The sequence below is a fragment of the Chrysemys picta genome, chromosome 5, assembly GCF_011386835.1.
Source record: "Chrysemys picta bellii isolate R12L10 chromosome 5, ASM1138683v2, whole genome shotgun sequence".
Taxonomy (NCBI): domain Eukaryota; kingdom Metazoa; phylum Chordata; order Testudines; family Emydidae; genus Chrysemys; species Chrysemys picta.
In genome coordinates this window covers 32,390,715-32,408,723 of record NC_088795.1, presented here as the reverse complement: position 1 = coordinate 32,408,723, position 18,009 = coordinate 32,390,715, and the positions used below count along the sequence as shown (strand labels likewise).

The window sequence follows — 18,009 nt, the reverse complement described above, 5'->3', positions numbered from 1 at the left end:
CTCCCAGGATTTGAACCCATGACTTCTGGTGTAGAAGGTGTGAGCCTTACACCTGTGCCCATAGCCTGCCTAGACCCAGGTGAACTTAGTTTCTTGAAAATCAGCTCAGCACAGTATGTTCTAAAATACTCATTCTGTTGGATCACCCTCATTTGGATGTATCCATAGTTGTGAAGAATTACCCTGCTACAGCCACACAGATAAACACCTTACGAGATCCTTTTGAATGACAGAGATATTTATTTCCCCCGTCCCTCACAATGCAAGAAGCTGGTGTATTGCCCTCTGTTAATCCTGGTCTGTGCCAGGATGAGGAACAAAAGGGAATGTTAATCTCATTCCGTTCTGCTTTGAAGGAGCTGTAAATGGTATTCTGATATGTGTTCAGTATCTAGAAAACGTGAGAAATACGATTTTTTTCATTCAGAATTATTTAAATATTACTAGCTTTTTGCACACTGCTTTTGAACGCAGTTCAATGTAGTCAGGAGTACGGTACAGTATAATTCTAGGAGTTAGTGTTTTATTTTTGTTGTTAAACAGCTGATGGATGTAAAATTTTGCTCTTTTTTTTTTTTTTAGTATGCGATATTATGTCCTTTAAAATAACCAGGAATTGGTGTTTTGTCTTTCTCTTTAAAGCTTTTTGTTTGAAGATGGTGAGAGCTTTGGGCAAGGACGAGATAGAAGTTCCCTCCTAGATGACACAACTGTGATACTGTCACTGTGTCAGCTCAGAAATGTAAGCAAAATGCATTCCCAGATGCCTAGAGAGACGAGGTGGGGAAGGTATTTTTTGGACCAGCTTCTGTTGGTGAGAGAAACAAGCTTTCAAGCTTATAGAGTTTTTCTGCAGGGCTGGGAAACGTACTCAGAGTGTCACAGCTTCATACATTTTACTATTTTACTAAATACATTTAGCTGTGACATTCTGTATACATTTCCCAGACCTGAAGAAGTGCACTGTGTATGCCAAAAGCTTCTCTCTTTCACCAACAGAAGTTGGTCCCGTAAAAGATATTACCTCATCCATGTTGTCTCTCTATTATCCTGAAACCGACGCAGCTAAAACAATACTTCATACCTTCTTAGCTGCTTGTAACTCAATTGCAGAAACAATTTATATTTTAAGGAATGTAAGAGAACAAGTGCTGCTGTTCTTTCAAAATACCATTTCAGGCAGTCTTTCCTGGACACTTGCCTGCTCTGGATCCAATAGAAAATTCCTTGGCCAAAGTTAATTAGATTCTGAATTACATATAAAATAAAAAAGGAGAAATTACTGAACTGGGTTTTTTTGTTTTGTTTGTGATACTCAGTTCATTATGTTGCATTAGCTCTATTTTTACTAGGTAATTGTGACATCCAGTGGTGGCTTAAGTTTAATAATAAAGAATGAGTGTTATCTATTTTTGCTTCAGATGGAACATCTTTCAGAAATTTCATTTCTGTCTAAAGAACAGGAGTACTTGTGGCACCTTAGAGACTGGTTTATTAGAGACTAAATTTATTAAATTTGTTAGTCTCTAAGGTGCCACAAGTACTCCTGTTCTGATTTCTGTCTAAGGCTGGGTCTACACTACCCGCCTGAATCGACGGGTAGAAATCGACCCCAACGGGACGCGACAATCGATCCCCGAATCGACGCTCTTACTCCACCAGTGGAGGTGGGAGTAAGCGCCGTCGACGGGAAGCAGCAGAGGTCGATTTTGCCGTCGTCCTCACAGCGGGGTAAGTCGGCTGCGATACGTCGAATTCAGCTACGCTGTTCACGTAGCTGCATTTGCGTATCTTAAATCGACTCCCCCCTGTAGTGTAGATGTAGCCTAAGATCAGCTGACTTTACTAAATGACATGTTTACTATGGTTGCTGAGTTTCACATGGTTTAACCTCAGTCTTTGGAAACTTGAAACGAATCTGCAGCTGGTTAGGCAACTGGTTTTAAGAGATCACTCAAAGATTCCCTCAAAATTACTGAATATAGTTCTGTTTCACCTCCATTAGTAAACCACATTGATTAAACAATAACTAATCAAATTATTGTTAGGGTGCTTTGGGTGATTGCTGATTCCAGGTTTTACCATATTTCTTACTGAAATATTATTTTTTCTCATTGTCAGTTTACGTGTTCGTTCACATGCGGTTTTTATTGTAGAGTTCTATGTTAATGCTGCGCAATTGGTATTTTGTATTTAAAGCAAAAAATAGTATCCGGTATTAGTTTGGGGGAAGATGCCATACAAAAATTAAATGGATGTTACAAATGGATAGCTCAGAATTTTGGTCCATTTTGGCCTGAAGCCCTTTAATTTCTAGAGTGTTACAGGAAATGAAGCATGAGGTAATCAAGTCTGTGCACTCCACATAAAAACATGCTGATGAAGCAACAAAACTGCACTATTTTACATTAATACATGAAAACTGACCAAAGAAATGTTTTATTAAAACATGCAGCAACTACATTGGGGTGAGTTTTTGGCACATAAAATCAAATATCCATGCCTAAAGGTACAAATGCAGTAGTGGATAAATATAGAGAGCTTTCATTTTTGAGAGGATACTAGCTTGAATCTTGCTAATCTCTTAGCCAAACTTGCAGTGTTAGTTGAAAGATTTATCTTTATCTTTTGGAATCTTCCAAACACAGCTCATGGAACAGAGCACAATGATTGTAATCAAAAAAGGATCAGTGATGAATGAACTGAGAGTCTGAACTGCTCTGTCAATCCCCAGGGGAGATGGCACTATACCCTCAAGTTAAAGATTGAACTGCATAACAGAACACTGCAGGGAAGATGGCATTAAACTTAAAGCACATCGCACTGAAGATGTCTATAAACTTCAGGCTTTAAATCCAGTCTCACCTGCCTGTCACCTTTCCCAAGAACGTCTCTATTACTGTCCATCTCTCAGATGTCAATACTAAAAATGATTAATTAGCATAATTTTATTTATTATGTAACAAGCAGTACCAAAATCTGTTGTTGGTTTGTAGCTACCTGAATCAAAAGTTTTTGTCAAAAAAAAACAAAACAGCCATTTAACAGTGTTAAACATTCCCGCATACTAATAGGTTATGTGAACAGGATTAATTTTCAGATTTGCTCAAAGTGTAAACAGAATAGCTTCCATTGATTTTTTTTAAGAGTCGTCATATTAAATTTTGCATACTACTTATCATTTAAGGGTGGACATTCGTTCTTTATCAGAACTAAATTAATATTTAGGCAAATATTAGTACAAACCGTTAAAACTGACTGGTTATAAGTTAATACTTTTCGTATTCCTCTAACTGTACCCATTAAGGTACTGAGAAGCATTTTGATGTTAAATACTTTTTTTTAATCTTAATTTCAGAGACTGAAAGATGTTGGTGGGGAAGCATTTTATCCATTGCTTGAGGATGAGTAAGTATATATAATAGCATTCATTATTTTTGAGTGGTGGTTTGTATTATAGTGGAACATTGCACAACTGGACCAAGGTTTTCACAAAGAGAAATCTAGTGTTCACCTCCTATATCCTATTTAGACTCCTGAAGTCAATAGGAGCTGCTGTCTGCTCAGCACTTTAGAAAATAGGTCTGCTTATTTAGGTATCTAAATGTGAACTGAGAAGCTTAACTTTACCTGGTCTTGCAAATCTGGGCTTTGGTAATTAATGTATAGCACTGAGGGCACAAATGCTGATTTTGAAATTTTGATCTTCTTTCAAAATTGTTTTCTAACTTAACACCACTTTCCAGTATAGATTCTTCTTTTTACATCTAGTTGCATTTATTGTTATTTAGCCAGTCTTCACTGCCTTTCTCACTCTATTCCAGGCAGTCAAATTTACCCCATTCAAACAGTAATAATGAGCTATCTGCAGCGGCCAATCTTCCTCTGATCATCCGAGAGAGGGACACAGAGTACCAGCTACACAGAATTGTTCTGTTTGACAGGCTACTGAAGGTATGGAGTTTTAACAGTACTGCAGTAATCTCAGTTATCCATTAATTGAATGGATTAATTGATTCAGTTAATTAATTAGAGATTTCTAATGAACTAAGCAATTGCAAGTGCAAGCAGAGAAGTGAGAGAGTAAGGAGAGAGGAATATAGAAGAGAACTAGGTGCAGAAGTGAATCCAAGAGAAGAGGGAAAATAGGAGTTAGGAGAAACTGCAAAAAGAAGAGGCAATTATAGAAATCCCTACAATAAGAAAGGCCTTAAAAATATAAATAGAAATACAATCTGAGTCATTACTGTTAACACAGTTGCATATGAGAGAGGACACTGAAGCATCTCATATATTTTCTAACAGCAGTGGGCAGTGCACACTGCTACCGAATTAAATGTGAGTGGTGTAGCCTCAGATAGGACAGTAACACTTTTGCATTGCGCATTCTGGACTGAACACTCTTCTTGCACATTCAAACGGTACTAGTCTGTACTGGGATATCACTGTGGAGGGAGAGAGGTTTATTCTTATGGCATGGTATTTTGAATTTTCTCAGCAATATGATTGTACACACTTTCATGTGGCACGTGTGTGTAAGAATACACATAAATACTCGTAAGATAAGTGATGGGTTCATTCCGATTTTTTTTTATACATTGTAATAAGTATTGCACTAACTCTGAGACTTTTTTAAAAAGTCAGGTATGTATACTATGAAAAAAAATACTTAATGCAGAAGACATTAGAAACTGCAGACATTACTTGTATTTAAACCTTTCAAATGTAACAAAACGTGAAAGGCACTTTCTTTCCTGTAAAAAGGATGTTGGACTGGATTATCTGAAGCAATAAAAGTAAATGCTTAATCCTTGTCTTTTAGAGATGAATGCATCTCTTTTAGATTGTAAAATTTATATACATTAATTAAGTGTAAGCAGATTTACTGTGTTTGACTCCAGTGGTGGAGAAATTTTTCCTAAAGGAAGGATCTTGTTGGTTTCAAGAAAGTAGTGTGTTTTGTTTTGTTTTATTTATTTATTTATTGCAGGCTTATCCATACAAAAAAAATCAAGTCTGGAAGGAAGCCAGAGTTGACATACCTCCACTTTTGAGAGGTTTAACCTGGGCTGCCCTGCTGGGGGTTGAGGTAAGAGTAAGAGAGAGGATGATTCACACTAATTACAGATACTAGGGAGGGATGAAGATTGGATAGGTACATTTTGTACTATTTGGAACAATGAAGTGAGAATAATATTTGAAACTATGTGAATAAATACAATGTTGGGGCAATTTTTGCTTCACTTCATGATTTCCGTTCTATAAAGCCAAGGAATGTTGAACTTGCCTGGGTTTCAGTTCATTTTTCACTTTTCCAAAAAAGATAAGTGCCTAGGCATCCTTGGCAATATTTAAAAATGCCACTGCAATTTAACAACAATATATTATTATTATTATTATTATTATTATAACTCCAACAAATACACTTAGCAATCCCCTCCCCAATCAAGGGCTAGAAAAAAATCTCCTTTCCATCCCACTATGATCTTCCAGGGTGCAATTCAGACCAATGAAGGGTTGTCACTATTTGCTGTGCAACCTGGGGTGCCTTCAATGCTTCTCTGCTGTAGCTCCCAATGTAGGCTATTCACAAACAGCATGCAGGTCATATCCTGAGTGTCTAGGTATATCCATAGTCCTGGTCCAGCAGCTCTGATCCCAGCAGCCTGTCAGCAAACACCAGCCACAGTCTAGCTTCTAGCAGCCTTGGTTACTACTTGCAGGGTGACCCACCGTACTCCCAGGCCTGGATTTTCCCCAAAAAACATGTGTTTTGCACTGTGCAAACCTCTTCTGGACAGTCCAGGTATATTAGGTCCGTTGCTCTTTTAAGGTAAGATAAGATCCCATGGGAAGCAAGCTTAAGGGGAAAAACAGTTCAAGAGAGTTGGCAGTTTTTCAAAGAGAGATTATTAAGTGCACAAAAACAAACTATCCCACTGTGTAGGAAAGATAGGAAGTATGGCAAGGGACCACGCTTGCTTAACCAGGAGATCTTTAATGATCTGAAACTGAAAAAAGAGTCCTACAAAAACTGGAAAATAGGTCAAATTACAAAGGGTGAATATAAACAAATAACACAGATATGTAGGGACAAAATTAGAAAGGCACAAAATGAGATTAAACCAGCTAGTGATATAAAGGGTAACAAGAAAACATTCTACAAAGACATTAGAAGCAAGAGGAAGACCAAGGGTAGGGTAGGTCTGTTATTCAGTGGGGGTTGGGAGGGGGAACAATAACACACAATGTGGAAATGGCAGAAGTGCTAAATGACTTTTTTTGTTTGTTTTCACCAAAAAGTTTGGTAGCAATTGAACATCTAACTTAATGACAGTGAAAATGAGGTAGACTCAGAGGCTAAAATAGGGAAAGAACAAGTTAGAAATTACCTAGACAAATTAGATATCTTCAAGTCACCAGGACCTGATGAAATACATCCTAGAATACTCAAGGAGCTGAGAGAGGAGATATCTGAACCATTAGCAGTTATCTTTGAAAAGTCATGGAAGACAGGATAGATTCTGAAAAGGGAAGTATAGTGCCAATCTATAAAAAGTGGAATGAGGACAACCTGGGGAATTACACACCCGTAACTTCTTAAATTCAGTACCCCGAAAGATAATGGCGCAAATAATTAAGCAATCAATTTGCAAACACCTAGATGATAATAAGGTGATAAGTAACAGTCAGCATGGATTTGTCATGAACAAATTGTGTCAAACCAACCTGATAGCTTTCTTTGACAGTGTAACAAGCCTTGTGGATGGGGGGGAGGGAGTGGTAGATGAGATCTATCGTGACTTTAGTAATGCTTTTGATATTGTCTCGCATGACTGTCTCATAAATAAACAAGGGAAATTCAGCCTTGATGCAACTACTATAAGGTGAGTGCATAACTGGATGGAAAACCATTCCCAGAGAGTAATCAGTGGTTAACAATCAAGCTGGAAGGGCATATTGAGTGGGGTCCTGCATGGATCAGTTCTGGGTCCAGTTCTATTCAATATCTTCATCAGTGATTTAGAGAATGGCATAGAGAGTACATTTATAAAGTTTGCAGACGATACCAAGCTGGGAGGGTTGCAAATGCTTTGGCATTTAGGATTAAAATTTTAAATGATCTGGGCAAACTGAAGAAATGGTCTGAAGTAAATAAGATGAAATTCAGTAAGGACAAATGCAAAGTACTCCACTTCGGAAGGAACAATCAGCAAACATCATTCTGGGGTGTATTAGTAGGAGTGTTGTAAGCAAGACACGAGAAGTAATTCTGCTGTAGTCTGCACTGATTAGGCCTCAACTGGAGTATTGTGTCCAGTTCTGGGTGTCACATTTCAGGAAACATATGGACAAATTGGAGAAAGTCCAGAGAAGAGCAACAAAAATGATTAAAAGTGTAGAAAACATGATGTATGAGAGAATATTGGAAAAAATAGGTTTGTTTAGTCTGGAGAAGAAAAGACTGAGGGGGTGGTCATGATAACAGTTTTCCAGTACATAAAAGGTTGTTACAAGGAGGAGGGAGAAAACTTGTTCTCTTTAACCTCTGAGGATAGGACAAAAAACATGGGAGATTTAGGTTGGACATTAGCAAAAACTTCCTAATTGTCAGGGTGGTTAAGCACTGGAATAAATTGCCTTGGGAAGTTGTGGAATCTCCATCTTTGGATGACAAACACCTGTTTGGTATGGTCTAGATAATACTTAGTCCTGCTGTGAGTGCAGGGGTCTGGACTAGAAGACCTTTAGAGGTCCCTTGTAGTCCTAATTTCTATGATTCTGTATATTCTAAGGGCTTTTTGTTTATTTAACGTGTTCTTCTTACACTTTAGGGTGCCATTCAAACAAAATATGATGCCATTGATAAGGACACTCCAATTCCTACAGATAGACAAGTAAGATTCCTTTTTAGTTTCAAGTACTGTCACTTAAGATAATGCCAAAGGTTTTTTCCTCCTATTAACTGTAAGTCAACTGTTTTACTGCAGCTGATGCTGTTGATTGTTATTTAATGTTAATGTTTTTTCTCCCAGTTTTGTAATATGCCTGTTCTGCACAAAGCAAATTGGAGGACCACCAAAACCAAACAATAGTAACACAAATTTAACAAATACATACAATGAAATCTTGTATTTGAATCAAAAACAATATTTTGAAACAACCAAAGGTAAAGATGTCATAAACAACCTAGCAAATATTAAAAAAAAAAAAGTCCCTTTCCCCTCAACACTTATTATGCACCTTGGAATTAGATTCTGAAAGACACACATCATCCCCAAATCCCATCAGCTTCAACTGATGCTGAAGGCATGCAGTACTTGGCAGAAATGGGTTCCTGTTTAGTTAGGTTCTCCAAGAAGTCCTGTCAAATAGTAAATGGCTAACATCCTACCAAATGGCTTTTCAACTAGCCCAAGAATTTTTTTCATCAAATTGGGCCTTTTATTACAATAAAGAACTAAGTGACATTAGGATCCTGAGAGATGCAATTTGAGAGTTGAGCTAGAAATCAGTACAACAAAAAATGCCCTTTTTTATTTTTGAGGGGAGGGGGTTGTATTTCAAAAGAATTCTTTTGTATTTTTAATCTGTGTGTGCAACTCATGGAATGCTCCCTTTTCCCCCAGTTCTGTTTTTGAAGGTGAGGAAGAAAATGGATTATGTTTATGTTGGTGGTCTGACCTAAATGCCTTGGCTGCATTCCAGTTCTTTCAATGTTGTGGGATTTCTGTGGTGCCACCTCTAATATCCCTGTTCTCTTTATTTTTATGTTTGTCTGTATTGCAGATTGAGGTTGATATTCCTCGCTGTCATCAGTACGATGAGCTGCTGTCATCGCCAGAGGGTCATGCAAAGTTTAGACGGGTATTGAAGGCCTGGGTAGTTTCCCATCCTGATCTTGTGTACTGGCAAGGTGCGTTCAACATGTTAATAAGTTTAACCATTCAGTTGGAAATTTGTACAAAAGGGAAGATTTACTTTAAAATATATAGACACTTCCTAAGTAGATCAAAACCAAACACACACGTTTCTTTTCTCTGCTGTTTCTTTTTTCTTGTTCAGGAGAATTTAAACTTGGATTCAGTTGTTCATTTACAGCTGTCAATGTAGAAATGTCTGGAGAATATATCTGTGGATTACTGAAAATTTAGTGTTCTTATACTTTCCATTCTATTTATAATGCAAATTTGCCCCAATTGTGTTTTATAAAAATTGATCTTTCGTCTTGCATTTTAGCATTCCTTAAACTTCATCCACTTTGTTTTTAAAATGTTCTGTTGGCTAATGATACTTAGTGCAAAGTTAACACTGCACTAAACAGTTATTAAGTTAGATTTTTTGGGGAGTAACTTGCTGGAGCATTCCTGAAAAATGTGACAAGGCTGGAAAAAGTCCAAATAATCTACTTAGTGCTGTACTTCCAGGTTTTAAAATATTTTTATTTGCCTGCAGTTTTCATAATGTACTATACGGAGAAAAAATAAGGGTAACATTACAGGTGTCTTAATCCATCTTAAATATGTAAGTCTCTCTGATGAATGTATTTATCTTATGTGTTATGATAGTGAAAGAGCAGCTTTTCATAGTTTCTTTGCATTTTTTCTTCCCTCAGGTCTTGATTCACTTTGTGCACCATTTCTGTACTTGAATTTTAACAATGAAGGTGAGTACCTTCTCTATAGAATAAAACCATATCTCCATCCACCTCATGTGCCCACGCATACAGTATGTACACACGTGCTATGTATACCACATTATATATCACAAACAGGTATAAACAAGATTTCAGTGAGTTTTAACTACAAGGGAAGTTTGAAACTTCAATTCTATTACTAAAATCGTTCAGAACAAATGGTCTGTCACCCAGTGCTAAATTTTCTTGAAGGATTTATTTTTAAATTAATTTTACTAAAAACTAATTACCAGATTCACTTGCGGATACTGAGAACGTTTATTCTTCTTCGAGTGGTTGCAGATGTGTATTCCACCCAAGTGTGTGCACGGCCAGTGCACCAAAGTCAGAGAACTTTGTCTAGCAGTACTCAAAGGGCTGCCTCTTGTGCCTTCTGGTTCCTTAGTCCTCCCCTGGTTATTTAAGATTGGTGCTACTCAGTTCCCTTTCATGCCCCACGTTTGAGTCGGAGCATTCTGTGTGGAATTTACCTTACCTTTCTTTCTGTCCAGTATTTCTGGAATTTTCTGTACATAGTTAGTTAGCAGCTTAGTAGTACCACCTTAGGTTTTTCGTTAGTAGTAGTAGTAGTTAGCAGCAGTCTTTAGCCTGGTGGGATACCCTCACCAGGTTTTAAACATTGCCCATCATGTGTGCTTACTGTGCCTGGGAGAGGGACACATTAATGCAAGTCGTTTAAATAAGAGAATGCAAGTGGTGAGGGGCTTGTTAACACCTCGTGGAGCAGGCCATGAGACCCGCTTCAGCACTGGTCACTTTGTCCAGTCCCACAGAACCCTTCGGAGCCAACCTAAGACGTTGCTCCAGGCTTGAGGTCACTTTTCCCCTAATACAGGGATCGGCAACCTTTGGCACTCGGCCCACCAGGGTAAGCCCCCTGGCGGGCCGGGCCGGTTTGTTTACCTGCTGCGTCTGCAGGTTCGGCCGATCGCAGCTCTCACTGGCTGTGGTTCGCCATTCCATTGGCATACCAGGTGGCATCAGACTTGCTCTGTCTCTCTGTTCCTGTTTCCCCAATAATCCAGGAGCATTCACCTGCCATGGCTGCCACTGCTTTTTCTGCTGTGTCCTCGGTGCCGTCTGGTTTGGTCACAGAATTGTGTCTCATTCATCAGCAACGTGTTCTACAACACATAAATCTCGGTGCAGACTTGGGGTCAGCCTCCTTTTTGGCACTCATTGTCTGCACGGCTGGACCCATATCTTGGCACCAACACTGTTTTGGGATTGGTACCAGCCTCTGCTCCAGCACTATTGTTTGCTCTGGTACTGAGTGGAAGTGTGATGCTTCTTTCAGTACCGAAGGCATCAACTGCTCATCCATCCTCAATATCAATGCTATCTCTATAATAGTTTTTGGACCAGGCTGGTCATTTGCTTGCCCCGGTAGGGGTGGTTCATCTGTTACCATTGTCTGACTTCAAGCGCATATCGAGATCAAGTTCAGAGTCATCTTCTTCCTCTCCCTCACCTTGCAAGCAATGCTCTTGGAAGTCCTTAAGACAATCCTCAGATCACTATTGGTACTAAGATCTGCACCTTTCTTGCAGCTGGGGTAGACACTCCTGGTCTAGTACCTAGTGACTACCAATGTCTTACCCTTATTCCCATTGGCCTTCTTTGAATTTTTGGGACATTCCTCAGTCTGCAAGATCCCCTTCTTCGACCCATTCTGGGGCAAGGTCACCAATCCTGGCTGCAGTCTGTCTTCCTTAGCCACCTCTATTTCAGACAGTCTGAGGTCATTCCTCCTGAGCTGTTCCAGCCTGATCCTATCATACAGGAACAAAGTTCTCCCTCAGGAACCTCCATGCATCCTGCTCCCTTCTTCTTTCTCACCGCTTGACTCCATGGTACTGGACTCTTCTCCTCCTGTCCCTGAAGATGTCATGCCAGGACCTCTTGAAGCCTATGGCTTCTGCCTTGTGTATTCAGGCTGAGTTTGTGCAGGGGAATACGCATAAATTGCTAGATATTTTCGAGTCCTTAACTCCAGGGAAGATGGCTCTACTGATATGAAGCTTGGAATATCCCACCTACCACAAAGCATTCTGAGAAATAGTATTACGTTCCTATGAAGGGCTTTGAGTGTTTGTATTCCCATCCATTCCCAAACTCTCTCATTGTGACAGCAGTGAACAACAGATTACAGCTGGGGAGATGCAAGTCCCCGCCTAAGGACAAAGAGTCTAAGAGGTTGGACTTGATGGGGAGAAAAAATTACTCTACTTCATCATTACAGATCAGCAGGCGCCGTTATCTAAATATGACTTCGTCCATCGGGATACTATGTCCAAATTTGCACATGTTAATGAAATTCTCCAAGGAAGAGTTTAATGCATTTATTGCAGGGGGCCACCTGGTGGCCAAAATGTTGTTGCATTTGGCTCTGATCATGTCAGACTCTTTCTCCAGTTGTATCCATCAGGCCGGTTCTACCGCCCTCTGGTGGGAGCGCTGCTGGCCACGCACCCTGTCAGTTTCTTATTGCGGTTTATCTCCGACAGAGGGGTAGAAGGATGGGTTGTGAAATTGACATGAGCAACACACCTCCAAGAACAACAGTTACAAAATGTTAGTAACCATTTTTTCATAACAGCATCCTGGAATGTCAAGCCATTTACAGAGTGTGCAGGGTATTTCAAGTGCAGAGCAAAGCCAGAGTGATTCATATACTCGCCAGCAGCACCACCATGATACATTATGTGAACAAGAAGGGAGTAGCTCACTTAGGCAGCTTTGTTCGGAGGTGATAAAGTTCTGGCAGTTCTGTGTCAAAGAGAATATCATTCCCAACAGCCATTCATTTACTAGGGTCCCAGAATTACTTGGCCGATTGTCTTGGCAGGATTTTGTCCCAGAATCACCAGTAGTCTCTGAAGAGTAGTATGCTGAGGTCTGTCTTTGGATAATGGGACATTCTTGCTCTTGACCTGTTTGCAACAAAGGACAACAAGAAGTGCCAACAATTTTGCTTTTGAGTGGGTCTCAGCCAACACATTTAATCTGAATTGGGGATATGCTCTGATGTTTGCTTCTCCCCCAATCCCAGTCATTCCTCAGGTCATCCTCAAGCTGAAGGTGGATCATGCCAGACTGATTCTTTTGGTGTTTCAGCCTCTGGTCCAAAGGAAATCTGTTATCTTGAGCTCCATGAAGCAGGGCCAATGAACTCTGAGAGAGAAGATTTGCAAAAGATTACAGGATGACAAAGAGAGGGGTAGAGAACCCTTAAGTTATCCTTCACTTGAAGAGACCAGGAAAACCGCGCCTTAGGCTCTGTGGGCATCCTAGCTAAGAGCTAGTCAGACATTGCTGGAAAAGGAAGATTGTTAAGGAAGTGACCTTGAACAAAGACTGTACTTGTTAAGCTAGTTATTTTGTTTGTTTGTAACCTTTTCTATCTTTATCCCTTATATTTGAACTCACTTAAAATCTTTCTTTTTGATTGAATAAACCTGTTTTACTTTTTATCTAAACCAAACCAGTGCTTTGATTGACTTAAAGTGGTTGTCATCTCCAGTCAAGCAGCTGTTGGTCTCTTTAAAGGAGCAGCGAACTTAAAATCTGCTGTGTATGGACAGTGATAGGGCAGTGCATTGCAGCGACATCTCTGAGGAACTCAGGCGCTGGAACTGACTCTTACCTACTGGGCAAGGTTGGGGCTGGGAGAGCTCTGGGAAGTTTGCTGGCAAGGCAAAGGAGGAGGTGTGCCAGGGAGTTGGCACAGTTTAGCTACAGCAAAGCTCCTACCACTTCCTGAGGCTGAGAGGAGTAACTGTGTCTCACAGCTCTGGGTATCTCCAGCCGCTTGTCACGCTCATCTTTTTGTTTCCTTTGTGGATTAAATGAAGGGTCAAGTGGTCTCCTTGCAAACAATTTCCAGATGGATAACATCCTATATTACAGTGGCTTATGGGACAGTTCAGAATTGGCCTCCACAGAGGTTAAGACGGGGGTGGGAAAACTTTAACCTGAGGGCCACATCTGATTGTGGAAATTGTATGGCGGGTCATGAATGCTCATGAAATTGGGGGTTAGGGGTTTTTTTTGGGGGGAGGACTCCAGTTGGGCGTGTGGGCTCTGGGGTGGAGCCAGAAATGAGTTCAGGGTGCAGGAGGTTGGGGTGCAGGGGGTGTGTGGCTCAAGGTGGGGGTGCGGGCTCTGAGTGGGGCTGGAGATGAGGGGTTGGGGGGGGTGCACGAGGGTGCTCCGGGCTGGGACCGAGGGATTTGGAGGGTGGGAGAAGGGGGATCAGGGCTGGGGCAGAGGGTTGGGGTGTGGGAGGGGATCAGGGGTGCAGGCGCTTACCTCAAGCAGCTCCTGGAAGCAGCAGCATGTCCCCGCTCTGGCTCCTATGCAGAGGCGCGCCCAGGCAGCTCTGTGCGCTGCCCCGTCCTCAAGCGCTGCCCCTGCAGCTCCCATTGACCACGGTTCCCAGCCAATGGGAGCTGTGGAGGCAGTGCTTGGAGTGGGGGCAGCATGTGGAGCCGCCTGTCTGCCCCTACGTGTAGGAGCCAGAGGGGGGATATGCTGCTGCTTCCAGGAGCCGCATGGAGCCACAGCACGCGCGGAGCAGTGAAAGCCTGGACCCTGGTCCCCAGTGGGCGCTTGAGAACAGGATTAAAATGTCTGAAGGGCTGGATGCGGCCCTCGGGCCATAGTTTGCCCACCCTTGGCTTAAGAACTCATTTGACAAGGGCCCATGCTACATCAACTGCATTTCATAGTGACTTTTTGATATTTTACATTTGTAGACTTGGTTTTCCATACATACTTTTACCAAGCATTATCCTACTACAACTGCATCTAGATCAGATGTAAATTTTGGGAAGGCAGTTATTAGTTCACTTAACTCCGAGCCCCACCTCCTTCTGATACTGCTCCTGAGTCATCTGAGTGGAATACATGTTTGCAACAACTCGAAGAAGAAAACACCTACCTGTCTGGTAACTGTTCTTCGAAATGCAGGTGCAGGCATGTATTCCATGGCCCTTCTTTCCTCCCCTCTGAATCAGTTTCAACTCTGATGTTCTGTGAGGAGGAACTGAGGGGGTTTGGGGCTTAGCCCTTAATTAGCCAGGAGAGGGCGGGGAGAAGGGTCCAGAAGGTGTGAGCACCATTCCTATGGTACTACGAGGCAAAGTTCACTGACTTTGGTGCACTGCGTGCGCATACGCCTAAGTGGAATACATGTCTGCGCCCATATCTTGAACAACAGTTACTGTACAGGTAAGTAACTGTCTTTTCTGTACTGAAAGACACAGTGCTGAAATTTTGGGGACAATACACTATTTCCTTCAGGTAACAAAGTGGTTGAATCCCTACTTTAGGTACAAAATTTGTTTTTACCTATAGTCCTGCCAACAGCACTTCTGTAATATACATATATACATTCCTCTTTTTCTGTGAATGTTCTGTAGTGGAGCCTGGTTTCTACTCTCTTGATTCTAGCTTTCCTTAGCTCAAGTAAGATCCTACATGAAAACCAGATAGCTTAGTCTCAGTTCAGGCAAAACAAAGATTTGTTGGGAGAGAGGAATTGAGAGGGATTGTGACTGCTCCATCCATTGACAGGATATATATACCCTTTGTCTTGGTGGTTCAAAATCTTGATGGGCTTAGTGGACCATCCCAGCCCCTGGATTCTTATGTCACTGCAGGATTCCAAAGCTATCTCTCTCATATTCTGCTAGTTTAGAAGTTGTAACCTTTCCTGTCATTTGCAGACAGCAGTACAATATAGTCATTTCTTTGCCATTGATAGGACATAAGAAACCAATCAAGAGCAACTTATCAGTGCATAGTAAAAATAAACAGTTTAGGATTGGTAGTAAAGATTTATTGTAGCAGTTGTTTGTGTTCTTGTAAGGCTAGAGGCCACAACCTAGATCACAATCCCATTTTGCTAGATGCTGTATGTACTAGAGAGAGCGAGGGAGACCAAATCACACAGGGCAGATGTTAGTCACATCACTTATTGTGCTTTCGGAAGGCACTCAGGTACTATGGTGGTGAGGGTGGAATAAGAATTTCTATACAATAGAAACAGTCTAACAATCAAAATTATAATTAGAAGAGGTAGAAAAAATGTGAGTCACTAAGATGAAGTGTCTTGTCCAGTGTCAAGAAGTCTGTGGCAGACTGTGTAATTGAATTCTGATCTCTTGAGTTTCAGTTCTGTGCCATAGCCACAAGATTATCCTTCATTCCTAAAGAATTCTTTAAAAAAATTCCATTGCAACTACAAGCAGACCTTAGGTAGACAGATGTGGTCACTCAAGTTTTGGAACTTGAACATGGTTAATGCCTATATTACAATAATTGATATGGGAACACTACTGATCTGAAAGTCCCAAATTTTTGTACTTCACCTCAAAACCAATACATGGTAAAACTGAATTTATTTGGATTGTTCATTGCATAATCAGTAGCAATATCATATTTCTTGAGTAGCTTTAAAATATTTTTTTAAAGGAAAAGTGTTGTTTTTCATGCATTTTATACTGTTAGTTACTATGTGTGCAGACTGATAACAAATCAGGTATAAATACTTCTTTAGTAATGAATGTTTTCCAGTGTGAAGATGTTTCTTGTACACTCTACCTTCCTACCTAATGTTGCTTGTCCTAATTCTCTTTTAGCTCTTGCCTATGCCTGCATGTCTGCTTTTATTCCCAAGTACCTGTATAACTTCTTTTTGAAGGATAATTCTCATGTCATTCAAGGTAGGTTGGTGTTTGTTTCCCTTTTCCTCTAATAAGAGAGTTTATGGAGTAGTTATTTATGCTGTGTTTTTCCGTAAATTTGTTTTTTCTTCATTGGCTTTTTAATTGACAGAAGTAGAAGCATAACCTTTCAGCATTATAGAAATGCCTACTTATACCTTCAAGTAGCTTATTAGAAGACCAGGGTAGTAAGTGAAGGAGCAATGGCAAAACCAAAACAAAAATAAGTAGGGAAGCGTGTGAAGATTAAAAATTAACCAACAAACAGAAGCAGAAGCAGCAGCAGCAAAAAAAATGCTTGCTGCTCTCTGAAGCAGTTTTAAGCAGGAACCAATCAATGTAATGAAATCAGAATCCTAAAAAGGACTCCCTCTGCACTTTCTGTCATGGTGGTCTATCATTGAGGCAATCCAAAGCCACTTTATTGCAGACTGCCAGTCCGCTTCAGAGCAGAAGGCGAGAGGAGCAGCAGATACCAGTGTGTTTAGAGAATACATTTACTTTAGTAGAGGGTCAAGAGTCTGAGGGGAGTGCCCTATGCTTACAGTTAAAGTGCTACGGTGGCACAGCTGCAGTGCCTCAGGGAAGACACTTGCTACGATGGTAGGGATCATCCCCTCACTGTAGGTAATCCACCTTCCTGAAAGGTGGTGGCCCGGGTATATGGAAGAATTCTTCTGTTGACTGAGTCCTGTCTACTCCAGAGGTTATGTTGGCTTAACTATGGCTGTAGCTACACTAGAGAGCTTCCAGCGGCACAGCTGCATCTATTGTCAATCTAGTATAGTCACTCTACACTGACAGGAGAGAGCTCTCCTGTCAGCTTAATTACTCCAGTGCCCATGAGCGGTGGTAGCTATGTCGGCGGGAGAAGCTCTCCTGCCAGCATAGCGTCATGCACACTGGCACTTAAATTGGCATACGTTAATAAATGGCTAATTCACACCACTGAATGATGTAACTTATGTCGACTTAAGCTGTAGTGTAGCCATGGCCTATATCTGTCAGGGTTGTAAATTTTTCACACTCCTGAGAGAACTAGCTATGTGAATGTAACTTTTCAACATAGATCAGTTGTATGACTGAGCTGAGGACAAGTCTTCCGGAGCCCTAAGGTAACTGCTTCATAGTTCCTGGTTGTTATTTCTTGGCCTCAATAGCCCTATAAGTAAATAGGTGGAGGGGTGGGCTGTCAGTTCCTTTTAACATGGAGACAAAGTGGAGAAGAAATTTGGGAGGATTAAGAAGCTTCCCAGAGAAGATTTGCTGAAGCCATCCTATCTGAATAACAAATTTAAAAACAGGATCTTTACTTCAATCCACACTCTGATGTCCTTCTTGTCATCCTTTTCCCCATCACTAGCCCTTAAATGCCCACTTGACAGCAATTCTAACATACACTCTGATGTCCTTCTTGTCATCCTTTTCCCCATCACTAGCCCTTAAATGCCCACTTGACAGCAATTCTAACATACTGTTCATAAGATTCATGAGTCAGAAGTGTGTCTTAATAGCTTGGTTAGGGCATTTTCTCTGTTGACGTAACAATGTTTTTTGTCTTGGGAGTCAAGTTGGCAGTTGTAT

At 40.8% G+C, this 18,009-nt stretch overlaps 1 protein-coding gene across 27 annotated transcripts in view; it reads left to right on the top strand.

Annotated features, from left to right (window-relative positions):
• Window positions 1–18,009, top strand: part of TBCK (TBC1 domain containing kinase) — a 240,907-nt gene that overhangs the window by 64,996 nt on the left and 157,902 nt on the right. For all 27 annotated transcript variants that reach the window (XR_010601746.1, XR_010601753.1, XR_010601752.1 and 24 more), the window contains 8 exons: window positions 643–742; window positions 3,359–3,408; window positions 3,825–3,954; window positions 4,991–5,089; window positions 7,836–7,898; window positions 8,791–8,917; window positions 9,617–9,667; window positions 16,342–16,425. Coding sequence is in view for 3 of the 27 variants with exons in the window: in XM_065597661.1 (XP_065453733.1) it covers window positions 643–742; window positions 3,359–3,408; window positions 3,825–3,954; window positions 4,991–5,089; window positions 7,836–7,898; window positions 8,791–8,917; window positions 9,617–9,667; window positions 16,342–16,425 (704 nt within the window). In the remaining 24 variants the exon portion in view is untranslated. The remainder of the gene's footprint in view (window positions 1–642; window positions 743–3,358; window positions 3,409–3,824; window positions 3,955–4,990; window positions 5,090–7,835; window positions 7,899–8,790; window positions 8,918–9,616; window positions 9,668–16,341; window positions 16,426–18,009) is intronic.